We start from the raw sequence: 13819 nt of genomic DNA on the forward strand, positions 1-13819 counted from the left end.
CCATCATATGAAAATAATTGCTGGTAGGGCAAACAACTCAAGTGAATGGGGCAGCCTACTGAAACTTTCACATCCAGGATGACTACCAGTGTCTAATGAGATCACTGAAGCTGTTTAAACACACTGTTTGTGTATCCCAATAAAGATCAGAGGAGAATTCTTCTGTACAGTTAGGTTTCCAAAAGCAACTGTGTTTATGTTTTAAAAGAATGACTATGCTTTACTGCTTACAAAATTCAGGTATTAGATAAAATTTATTCAAAAGACAAAATTAAATGATTTCAATTCCCAGCATTCTGGAAGGGTTGGATCAATGATGGGGTGTTTTTTTAAAGAAGTTTATTTTCAGTGATGAAGCTACATTTCATGTTTTGTGAAGATTACATTGGTATAATATTCAAATATGGGGTACTGAACCTCTGGATTTCATTACAGAATATCAATTTGAAAGCCTAAACTTTAATGTGGTATGCAATTGGATGAGAGTGGTCCCTTCTTTTTTTCTGTAAAAAAACATAAAAAGGAAACAATTTCCTGGGTATGTTAAAAGATCATCCGAGGCCAAAACATCAGAGGGAAAAATTTTATTCTTCAGTTTGGAGTTTCTTCAAATTTTGCTACATTTGTGCAGGATTATCTAAATGAAAATCTTCATCAATGATGGGTTGAATGAGAGGGCTGGATAGTCTGGTCTTTTCAGTCTTAACCTACAATGGATTTTTATTTGTGGGGTTATGTAAAGAAACTAGTGTTCTTGGTTAAATAAATATGGACCATTAAAAAAAAAATCACTGAGGCTGTTTCATCTATCATAATGTATCTCTTGTGTATGGTTAAGAGGTTGAATATTTTATTAAAGGAGGCAATTAAAGGAATGAATATCAAAATCTATTGAATAAGTAAGATTGTTGGAGAGTTTCTCCTCATTTTGACGTATATTTCATATTTTTGTCATGTTTTGTTTCAAAACTATAACTATTTAAAACCCCACCATTATTTTGCAGACTTACTTCAACTACTTTAAGCAGGGTTCCTGCTGCTCTGCATCCCACAACTCAATCACCATACTTTCCTGTCCAGCCAGTCAGGGTGACTGAAGAATGGTGGAGGGTCCACCATTCTTCTCTCTTCCATTGTGCCCTCTACACCCTTTCTCTCCACATCTTTCTAGGTCTATTTCTCTTCTTTCTTGTGACACGACAATAATCCAGTGCTTTTTTTGGCCACCTCTCCCCACTCATCCATTAAACTTGTCAATATCAAAGTAATTGTTTCACTTCAATTTTTTTAATTATTGAAGTTGTCCTTTTACCCTGTCCCTAATTACCTCATCCCTTATTCGTTCATTTTGAAACTCTGCATACTCTACAGAAAACATCCATTTCCAAAGCTTCCAAACACTTTCCATTCCTTTTGCTTATCTGCCAGCACTCTGAGCCAAAAGTAACAACAGATTCAATTACCACATTATCCAACACTTGTTTGGTTCTGACTAATCTTTGATAACCAGAGTAAATATCCAATTTCTGAATCGCAGTCTTCCCTGACCAATTCTATCACTGATATCAACCTCACAATCTCCTTTCTCAGAAATAAGTGTTCCCAGGTACTTGATCTTGTTACAATTTTCCACTCCCTCTGCAACTAAATCTTCTACTCTCTCACTCACAACAACGTACCCCATTTTCCTTAAATTAACTTTTGTGCCTCATTTAAGTTATTCCTCCCTTAATTTTCTTAGCATATACCTCAGCATCATTAGCCAACTCCACCTGATCATTCGCAAAGAACAGTGCATACAGGTAATCATTTCCTGTGTCTTATTTTCATTCCTTGGCACTTTATAATCCATATCTTTAACATTCTTGTACATATTTTATATAGTGTGGGAAACAAACAACAACCTTGCTTCAAACCTCTGGTCACCATAAAACTTCTTGAAATATTATTCTCCAGTTTCACTGAACAATCATAATTTTTATACAGATTATATAATGCTCCGACATATACCTTGTTTAAGTTTACACTTCCAAGTACTTCAAATAATTTATACAGCAGGATTGTCATATGCCTTCTCTAAATCAATAAAAAGCATGTGCACTGCCAAGTTTCAATATCATCATATCAGTCAACTGACAGGAATTAAAAAATATTATATGTGTGATACCTATATATCTATATTTATTGTTGAGATATTTCAACAGTTAATATTAGTCAGAATGTTACCTTCTCCTTCTTTGTTATTCCTTGTTCTAATTTTGTAGTGGAATAAATTAGTGATCAAATTATAATCTCCTTTTTTACCTGAATGAGAGTACATGTACATGTATAATGTGAACTATGACTGTTTATTTTGAAAATCCAGTCATTTATTAAACGAAAAAGTAATTTTAATAAAAATTATCTATTATTTGTGTGCATAGTAAAAAATTGTAGTGCTTGATATTGAAAATTAGTTTGTGCAAGTACAAAAAAAATACATTCTATAGAGATGTTCCTCTCTGTTCTTGAACTATTTTTTTCTTTACAGTACATATGATTATTACTTCCCGCTCTCACAAATTCTTCATTACTTCCATGCTTATTTGGCAATTCATAATGTTCATGAAATGAAATTTTATCATTCTTTGTATCAATCAGCTCACATTTATTTTAAATCAACATTGAAGCTTTATTACTTCTTTATTGCCTCAAACATTTTTTTATTTTTTTAACACTATTTTCTCTGTGGGTAGTGGTAGCAGAATGGAATCAACCATTATTCAAAGGAAAATGATTAAAAATTGTCTTACTGTTAAGAAAACAATGAATTTTAAATGAGTAGCAAAATATTTTTTTTTTTATGAATATAAAGCAAATAAATTAAAATGAAATCAGAAAGAAGTGAGATAAGACCAATATTAAAGTTACAAACCTATGTTTAAATGTAAATTTCAGATGGCTTCCTTTAAATTCATCAATTGGAACAGCAACTTTAAAGGTCTCAAACCACTTTGGCTTATCTTCATGATAATACACCATTGATCGGTATTCATTTTGTGGCTCTACTCCTCCTCCTAAAAAGATGACTTCCTGCATAATGAACAAATTAAATAAATTTAATTCTTCAAATTGTAACCACTTTCATTCAACATGATCACTAAGTTTTTTAAAAACATTCACTATTTGATCAGATACTTATCATAAAAAAAGTCAATAGGTCAATAATTAATAAAAATTGAACAATACTAGAATGCTACATGACTTAATTAAGATAAATAAACAAACACCATCACCTAAAAATTACTTTTCAGAAACTATGTTCCAATATCAAAATCTGTACCTTTGTTTGACTTGATGTAAAATCTGTATGCGTACTAAATTCTCAGATTTTTGATTGATTTTTCATTCTCAGATTTTGTAATGAATCTGAAAAGTTTTTTCTTTATTTTTACTATTTTTTTCATTAAATATCATTTTGTGAAAACAAAGTCTATACAAATGATAAGTAAGCTTGAAAATTACTACCTTGGGTGGGCATGAATGGTGGTCGGTCAAATGCTGTTACATGAATAATGAAAGTTCATATGTGATAGTAAAATTTTATCTGAGTGGTGTAACCCAATATTTCATCTATATATTACTATTTTCAATATTAATGATTGATAAATTGACTAAAAAAAGACAAAAATATTATGCATTTGTATTAGGACTATGAACTAATTGCTATTTAGCTAAGGGAAAAATCAACTACATATTTTAAACATTTAAAAATCCATGTGTATTTTTCAACATTAACTTTTTCTTATAACACTAGTATAACAGACAATGTTACTAACCCTCATAGTCAGGTTAATATCAGTCATCTGACCCAAAATCAATGCCACCATTTTATTTACTTCCTGCTGTTCTCTTTTTAATAACATTCCACTAACTCAAATCTTTTCTCTTATAAAAGAACAACTTGTTTTATTTTATCATCCATCGTTTTATTTAAAATGATGAAAACAGACTTCAAATAAACAAAATAAAAAATTAGAAAAGAACAGACATATTAAAGTTAATAATTAAATTATAAACACTGACAATATTACAGGCATTAATTAACCACTTTTATTAATAAATACAAGGGAAGGTTTAATAAGTAAAGGGACTTTTTTATTTCCCCCAATCAGATATTTTGCAACACTAACATCATATCATCTATTCAGTGTAATTATTTTTTTCTTTGTTAGCTGCCTTGTTTAAAAATAATTCCAAAACAAGTAATTAGTTTCCTAAGAAAAAATGAGAGCAGCTGTACATTTTTTCAATTCAGAAGTGATAAAACTAGTAGAGATTATTCAGAGAATGCAGTAGCAACACGGAGGGAGTTATTTGAATGGAAGCAAGCTCTATAAACACTTAAAATTAAAAAAAGATAGGACTTCTCTCTTGATGAAAAATGAAAAGATTGGTCTTCCACTTCAAAGTATATTGACACTATAGAAGTAGTTAACAAATGGTTCATAATAATCAATAAATATGGTCAATGAAGTTGCAAGTGAGTTGAATATGAACCATGGTTGGCACTTTCAATCATTTACTTTTTTAAAATTTCAAAAAATCAAAAGTCAATTGTTTGAAAATTTTCCTAGAAGCTTGTGAAGTTTTATCAATGTGAAGAAAAAACACTTCTGAAGTGGATTATAAACACTGATGGCACATAACTTTATACTCAAGAACAAGCACCAAAGTTTAACCTGGAAACATCCTTTACCTCCTACAGAAAAAAATTCCAAAATTCACATGTCTGTAGGAAAGTTGATGATAATAATATTCTAGAATGGAAGATCCAGTCTTTATTCACTTCACACTTGTTATAAAACAGTGAATAATAAAAACTACTACTGTGATCAATGAAGGCAAAAATCCAAGTCTAAAAGACTAATGTAAACTTTCAAAAGCTATTATTTTGTTTTGTGTGGGGACCGGGATTGTCACAAGATGGGTGAAAAAACCCACCTTGTGACAATCCCAGTCCCCACACCACCATTCCTAGCCCTAATGGGCTTTACTGGAGGACACATTTTAGAACACAACATAGTCATCAGTTTGGCCTCTGTCAGGCTGTATGGATGCAAATGCCTCGGCAGATATTTCCATGAGTATATTTACACAACCTATTATTGCCTTTGTGAGGCCTCTTCCAACAATGGTTGGAACTCATTTGGCTAACTTTTTATTGTAGATCTTGGATTTAAGCAGTTGAACCACATAGTAGTATATAGTCCTGATACAGCTCCAAGTAATTTCATCTATTTCGATCAGTTAAAGAAGAATAGTGAGGAAAACATTTTTGTAAAGATGAACAGTTATAGGAGTGCAAAGTTAGTAGCACATAAGGTCAAAGTTTTTTTTAGGAAGGAAGCCAGAAGCTCATTAACAGATGGAATAATAATTGCACAGAAATAGGAGAGGCTATGTAAGAAAAATAATACATTTCATTAAAGCAAGTGCTAATAAAAATATTGCTTTTTTTAATTTTTACTCTATTTTTTAATTTACCTTAAAAATGGTTAATGGATTAATAAATTATATTAACAGAAAATAAAACAAATAATAAAAAAAAAAAATACAAAAAATCTGTGCTAAAAAGTGAACAATATTGCTAGCCTACTCTTCTCTAAATTCTGATTTTTTGAAGTCAACACCAAATTAAAAAAAAAAACATTACTGAATTTGCAAATTGTTAACTTAATACAGATTTCAAAAAGTTAAATTTAAAGTAGAATTAAATACTTTTAATTTGTTATTTTTTAGTAGTTTTTATTTATTTTTCAAAATAGGTTCTAATTGTTTAAAAATTTTACTTTCTTTTTTTATTTTGTTTTTATTAAGATATACATAATCAACAAAAAATATTGCCCATATTAAAAAAGTGCAAATGTAGGGAACTTCGCCTATCAAAATAAAAGGAATGTGGAAAAACAACACAAAGAGAATTGTATCAAGCATGATACAGGCCATGTATAATGCAAGAATATGTTACAATTTTACCCTAAATTTTTCAACTAACTTTCTTTTGATGAAATATTTATGATACCAAAATGACATCAGGATATAAATCATAATGATAAAAAAAACTAATATTAAATGATAAAAAAATTTCCACATTAGTTATCTGTATGTTGGCACTACCAAAACATGCACAATAAATTTAAAAAAAGAATGATCATCAAAAGCAATCCACTTGAAAGGAAAGGCTTGAAAACATAACATAAAAATTACTTAAGAATTAAACTGAAATCTAATTTTTTTTTAGCTAGTTAAAAAAATCACAGTCTCATTAGTGATTTTACTACATAATCCTACTGGTGTTTCATTACTCTATTAGGCATCCAATTTATTAATATGGTTACTGAAAACTGACAAAAATAGAATGAATGTAAAGTTTAAATTAAAAAAAGATTAATCAAAATATATATAATAATTTTATACAAGATATATGCACATACAGGAATCTTAGCACCTTGCTCGTTGCAGACTGTTACAGTTACTTCAACATTTTTGTCTGTAGACTTGCTACCTTTTGAAAATTCTCCTCCAATAAGTGTCAAATACAGATCATTTCTAACATCTCCTGGCAGTATTACTTCTGGAAAACCCATTTTCCTTGCAAAAGCAACTTGCCCAATAACCAGATGTGGATTTTCCTCACGCACCTAAAATATTAATGAAGACTGTATTTTTTTAAAAGAACAACTGATTAATTAATTTTAATTTACATTTACAAACACAGAAGCAACATGAAAAAAATATCTATTTCTTACATATGAACATTTTGTTAAGACTCAGGTTTTATTTCATGTTCTTTAAATTTTATTAAAAGGAGGACTTTAAATTTTATTTAAAGGAATTTTAAATTTTAAAAGTCCGTCGGACAGCTGCACTCGGCTCCCTACATGATATACACAAAGCTTTACTTTTTGCTGGCTCCCACTAGAAAAGTCAGTCTAGTATCAGCAATCAGAGACTCAATGTGTATATAACAGTCATGCATAATTAATTTATAACAATGTTATACATATGAAGCATACGTTTGAATATTATAATAAAAATAATTTGGGATATAATCAAAACAAAGACTTTTATTTATTTCAATGAACCAATGAATAAAATAATACTTAGAATAATTTAAACCCAACTGAGGTATTAAACCAAGGTGACAAGTAATTCAACATATTTAATACAAGAAAAAAAAGTAATAATAGTGTGCTTTACACTATTTATAACAATCAGTCTGACAATTCATGACAACAATACCCATTAGATAATTATAAGGAGTGGAATGAGAAATGGAAGATAGCGATCAGTTTGGTGTGACACAGCATACATACAAGTGATAATTTAATTTATAATTGTATGAGACAAATGACAAAACAACAAAGGCACTTAAATTAGACTATCTGACACTGTGAAAAGATTCTATGGAATGTTATGGAATGAAATGAAATAAAATTTTAAAAAGGAGTTTATGAGAAGCTGGTTTCAAATATACCAAAAAAAAAACGTAATTACAATATGTGTCGGGAAACTATGGTAAGAGCAAAAAAATGGAGAAGGTATGTTCCTGTACAGAAAGGAATAAAGTTAAGTTGTAGTAAATCAATATTGTAATATGTCTCAAGAAAAATGTTTTGCCACAAGATTAAGAAATAGGCAACTTAATAAATATCTAGTAGGTGATAAGAATTAAATAATAAAAAAAACTGCAACGTAAGTGAAAGGGTAAAAAAGGAAGACTTTTCCTCGTATGGTAAACATTGAAAATAGGGAAGGCAGAAAATCAAACATAATGAAGGAATGAAAATTTAAATAATGGAAAAGAATAGAAATCTTTTAAATTCAGTGTTTAAAGAAAAATTGAAAATTATGTGGGTAATTAAAGTTTGAAAAGTGATTTTACGATGAACTGAAAAGGAAAAATAATTTGTGGCAATTCCTGTAACAATTTAACTAGGCTAGTAGGCCCTAAGATATCTAAGTTAAACTAATTTGCTATCAGAGAAATGTGGAGGGTTAAAAACTCTACCGAAAGACAAAAAATTGAATACAACGAAGAGACTATATTAATTATCATTTGATTTAATAATGAAAGGTAGTGCAGAAGGTAAAATGAGTAAGAAAACAATGATTAAAATACAAAAAGCAAATGACTGTGAATGTAAAGTGTAGTAAATACGAGGTATGTTAAAAAATTAAAGAGAATTTTTAAATTTCGCAGGTTGTATTAGTTCAATTCTTGGGATTTTTTTATTGTTGTAATGGTAAACATGTCTGAAGAGTATCTGTATATTTTTAGCCATATTGGATGTTTACTCTGTTTTCAGCTGTCAAAAGGATAACACGTGTTTTGGTACAATTGGCAATTTTTTAATTGTATAAATAATGGATCAAAAAATTTGTATTAAATTCTGCTACAAGAATGGAATAAAGTGTAGCAATGTTTTAAAAATGTTAAATATTACTTTTGGTGAGTCTGCTATGAGTAAAGCAAAGGTTTACGAGTGGTATAAGCGTTTCCAAGGTCATGAAGATGTTGAAGATGACAAGCACCATAGATGCCCCAGCACATCTACAACCAATGAAACTGTGGAAAAAGTGAAAGAAATGATTATGAATGATAGTCGAATCACTATCAGAGAAGTCGCTGATGATAATGGGGTATCAACTGGCTCATGCCATGAAATTTTTTCAGATGTTTTGGGTATGAAACATGAGATAGCAAAATTTGTTCCAAAATTATTGAATTTTAAACAAAAACAGCGGCGACTAAAAGTTTGTCAGGAGTCGCTAAATGAAGTCAACAACAATGCAAAACTACTGAAACGTGTTATAACAGGTGATGAAATATGGGTTTATGGATATAATGTCAAAACTAAGGCTCAGTCGTCCCAGTGGAGGCATTCTGGATCACAAAGACTGAAAAATGCTCGACAAGTACGATTGAATGTGAAGGTGATGCTCACCATGTTCTTTGATTTTAACGGCATAGTGCATCATGATTTCTTGCCACAAGATCAATAAGGAGTATTATCTACAAGTACTATGCTGTCGGTGTGAAGCAATCAAAAAAAAAAGCTTGGATTTGTGGCAAAATAATTCATGACTTTTGCACCACGATAATGCCCCTGCTCACACTTCATTGCTTGTTCGTCAATTTTTAGCCAAAAACAACACTGTAATGATAACCTAGCCACTATATTCACCACACATGACCCTGTGTGACTTTTTTCTATTCCTAAAAATAAAGAGAACCTTAAGGGGTCATCGTTTTACAAGCTTAGATGAGATTAAAAGCAAATAGCTGAAAGAGTTAAACACTATTCCAAAGATCGAGTTCCAGAAGTGTTTCAGGAATTGGAAAAAGTGCAGATGTAAGTGTATAACATGTAATGGGGACTATTTTGAAGGGGGATAATATTACTGTAGATGAATAAATAAAATTCTTTCCAAAAAACAAAAATTCTTGTTACTTTATGAACACTCCTCGTATATTGGGATTAAACTACCACAACAGAAAATAAAGGAATCTGCATATTATGATGTGATAAGATTACATGTAACTTCTTTTAAATAATGATCTGTGAAAAGTACAACTGATGTAATTCACTTAATGAAATATAAATTTGCTGTGGCTTACTCAAAATATACTAGAACTGTTACAAACAATTAATTTGTTAATCAAAGTTTTTATTTTCTTCTTTATTAAGGAATTTGATTCCTTGCTCAAGACTAAACCTAACATATTTTTATATTAAGTAATCAACAGTCATCAGAACATATTAGGGCCAGCTTGAAAATAAAGGACATTTGGTCACACAATTTTTTTAATGCATAATTATGCAACATTGAGGTACTTGTCAATGATTCATGAACATCAACATACCCTTGATGTTTTCCCTTTCTGTCAGCTGAATTAACCATGCCTGACAGCTTCTTTTAATCTGTCTTCACTCAACAATTGCTATTTAAAAATTCCCCAATAATTAACATTTGCTAAAATGGAATGATTTCATTTTTGCTAATGATGGAAAACCTGAAAACTACATCTAATGTGTATGGTGAGTGACTTGAAAAATAGCCATCCAAAGTTCTTGGAAAATAAGTGCAATAACAGCAAATTAAGGGACATACTGTATAATAACACAATCCTTTTTGTGATGCATGTTTATTTTACCACTAAACATTTTACATTATTTTATTCATTATAACATCACATAAAGGACTTCAGCATCACATAGAAGGTAATTGGTATGAATTTTAGCAAATATGTGAACAATTTTCAAACCAACAAAAAACTATGTAAATTTCTGCCTGTGAAAACATAATTGTCTTATTTATTTAAAAATTTTATGATTTGTATGTATGGCTATAATATTAAGGCAAAACAAGTGGTAGATTAAAAAAATACTAATGAACTGTTCTTTACCATGAATCCTGCAGTTGTAGTGATCTCCAAAAGAGAAATTACTCAACTATCATTACCTTCAAGATAGCTCTCACATTAATGTCAAGTAATAATTAATTTAATTACCTGTTTTATATCTCCATGAAGCATCTTGAAACTAGCAAATAATCCCTGTCCTTTATGTTCTTTTTGAGTTATTTCCTTTAATGTAAGAAATCTACGTAAGGTACTATCAAGGTTGTCTTTTTCACAGCTGTAACAAAAAAAAAAAAAAAAACCAAGGTTACTTAATAATAAGCATTACAATCTGCACACTAACCAATAAAATCTACAATCCATAAAAAAGTTTTCTACAGGGCTTCCAGTTCCTGGTCACTGGCAGTAAGCATACCTTGGTCAAGTCAGAGAACAGAAAACATAACTAATTTAACCTGTTGAAGCGCAACTGAGAAGTGTAATTGAAATATTTCATATATCTTCAAGCAAGTAATAATGTATGAGACTTCATCTTCAGATATAATTAACAGATTTCTTTGAAAACCAATAAATTAAAAATGCATTGTCCATTTTCCAAGAATAAAAAATTTGAACTAAATCTAAATCTTATTCAAGGAAATCAGGACATTATACCTCTTACAGAACAAGATTTGGTCGGCTAAAAAGTCTTATTACATTGACAGCATTCATTTGCCTAAATCAAGAATTTTGAATTAAAATCTATTTTTATGATTAATTATATGCCCGTTTGTGAGAATACGGAATGGAAAAATTTATAGTTAATGAAAATGTCATGCCTTACTAGGATATGATGAACCCAGAACCTTCCAAATGAAAGGCAGAGGTGTTACCACTCTGTTATGGAATCAATTATTAATTAACTTTTTTATGATTATGATTAATTTAGTCCCTGTTACGTTTAATTGGGAAAATATTAAATTATCTAGTCTTAAAGAAATAATGATCTTAAACAAAAACAAAAAAATAAAGAAAATTTTCTCCAGGTAGCCAAGATCCAATGGGACAAGTGTCACATAAGGGATATTATAGTATTTCATTTAGGGGTATAGTATTTCATTTTCTTCTCCTGCATAATATGGCAAAATATGAAAATAAATAATCAATTTGATAAAAATATAAATATAAAATATGATAATATAATAAAAATATAAATAAATATGAAAATATGAATATAAATGTAAATTGGCAAAATATGGGTAACAAAATTATTCAAGACTTATTTAATAATGGGAAAAGACCAAAATGGAAAGTATGTTTAAGTAAATGCAGTTATCATGAGATTTCTACATTTGGTAATGTTTAAACTAACTAACTAGAATGTTAGAAATAAAGCAGAAAGGCTTACTACTTCTGAAAAGGACTGGGGACCTCAGATGACATCACCATATATTGAATGATTTTTAGAAGTAAAGGTGTAACCTATAAGTTCCCAAAATCATGTATAAAAAAATAAAAGACATATAGTAGTTTGATCCAGTGGAAGAAAGCATCTGTTGTTTTAAACCTGCCTTGCTATCTTAGACACGCTAATGGTCGGACTAAGGCACTGTGAGTCTACTGGTTTGTTGCAGGGTTATAGCTGTACAATAATTCATAATTCATCGCTAACAAAAATGTAAAGAGATGATGTTAAAGTTAGTTTTGGAAAGGTATTTTAACTTAGTACCAATAAGAAAGTGCTATTTTTGTTTAACTGATCAGGCTTGGAGCAAATTTTGTGGCAGTGTGCTCTACATTGAGCTCCCACAAGAGAGCGTTGACAAATATCCACAATAGAACTACAATCTTACAGATGTTATGAATTGTTCTTTGGCTCTGTAGGATGGTTTTATACTTTTGCTATATTTTAAAAGTATTTTTGGTCAAAGAACAATTTGAATAATTATTCATAATCAATAACTCTTTGAAGACGATGCCTGTATGTGATACATAGGCCGCTAGATGGCACTATGGCAATAGTGCCATCTAGTGCCCGCAAAATGGCTAGATGGCAATGTTTTAGTCCGCTAGATGGCCCCCGTGCAACATAAAAGTGTCAATTTACATCAATCTAGATTTGTTCCCCCATACATTGCATGATTACCACCAAGCTCATTAAAAAATAAAACTATGCTAATCATAATAGTTCATCCTGAATTCACTAGAAGTGTTGGTTTGTTCAGTCTGAAAGATTTTATCAACATTTTTATATACTGATGTTTTTGATAACGATCAATCACAGGTAGCCACATTCTTTGTTCAGTCTGTTTAAGATGTGTTTCATGTTCAGAAAACAAAGGTAGTGATGATTCTGAAGTAAATATTCAGTTTACTTTTTTCATGACGGTTTCTTCTATTTTTTCATCTTGCCAACTACTTGTATGTTAGTTTCCAGGTACTGGTGCTTATTTTTGTTGTGTTTCAGATGAAATATAAGAGTTTCAATTACGAGTACAAGGAAGGAATAGGTCTTCTACTTTGACTGAAGCAGACTGATTGGTCATAAACTGAAACTCACAAACCTGAAGGCTTGGTTATTGAATCAAACTCTTCTGTTTCTGTACCACTGTGTGATGACTGCTATGAATTTGATTGTTTCTCAGTATTTTTTGATTCAGACATGATAAAAAAAAAACAAGGAAAGATACAAATCAATATTCAGCAACCTGGATTGCTGCTATGAAAAAGCACAGGAGATTGAAGAAGTCAATAAGGCAATGGTGGAAAACAGTCAAATTAAGTGAAATTTATAAGGTTTTTGCCATTGTTCTACACATGAATACAGTCAAACTGCCAGAAATCAATGACTACAGGACCAAAACATATTTCTGGCAATACATTACTCATGAAGGCTGCTATCTCATGATAGGTTCAAGGGGTTGCTTTACATGTTCCACTTGAATGACAGCACAAGTTACATAAAGTGGGGTCACGATGTACAAGATCTAATTTACAAAGTTTGTCCTTTTTTCGACTTTTCTGTACAGAAATGTAGTTAAAGTTTCAAACCATATGCAAATCTCTCAGTAGATGAAGGCATATGTCTTTTTAGAGGCTGGGTAGGTCTTTGAGTCTACATGAAAAATAAGGCCAATAAATATGGAAAAAACTGTATGTACTGTATGACGCAGCGACAGGACATGTCCTAAATTGGGATGTATACATGGGAGCTTTGGGTAACAAAGAAAATACTAAATAGGGGATCTTTGAGAGACTATGTAGGTACTTTGGTAAGGGATGCTGATCTTCATGGACTGTTTCTATAAAAATCCTTTACTATCCAATTTTCTGCGGGAAAAGAAAATTGTTAGGGGCTGACACTATGATGAAGAACAGAAGAGGGCTACCATCTACTTTTAAGATGAAATAATTGAAAAAAGGTGAAGTCTT

The 13819-nt window shown here is 30.5% G+C and overlaps 1 protein-coding gene across 1 annotated transcript in view; it reads right to left on the reverse strand.

The window, feature by feature from the left end:
- Nucleotides 1–13819, reverse strand: part of mbc (dedicator of cytokinesis protein myoblast city) — a 220438-nt gene that overhangs the window by 153636 nt on the left and 52983 nt on the right. The window contains exons 8-10 of the mRNA XM_075376562.1: nucleotides 10559–10685; nucleotides 6477–6683; nucleotides 2915–3072 (exon numbers count right to left, since the gene is read on the reverse strand). Of these exons, the coding sequence (XP_075232677.1) occupies nucleotides 2915–3072; nucleotides 6477–6683; nucleotides 10559–10685 (492 nt within the window). The remainder of the gene's footprint in view (nucleotides 1–2914; nucleotides 3073–6476; nucleotides 6684–10558; nucleotides 10686–13819) is intronic.

The sequence above is a fragment of the Lycorma delicatula genome, chromosome 1 (assembly GCF_047948215.1).
Source record: "Lycorma delicatula isolate Av1 chromosome 1, ASM4794821v1, whole genome shotgun sequence".
Lineage (NCBI taxonomy): Eukaryota > Metazoa > Arthropoda > Insecta > Hemiptera > Fulgoridae > Lycorma > Lycorma delicatula.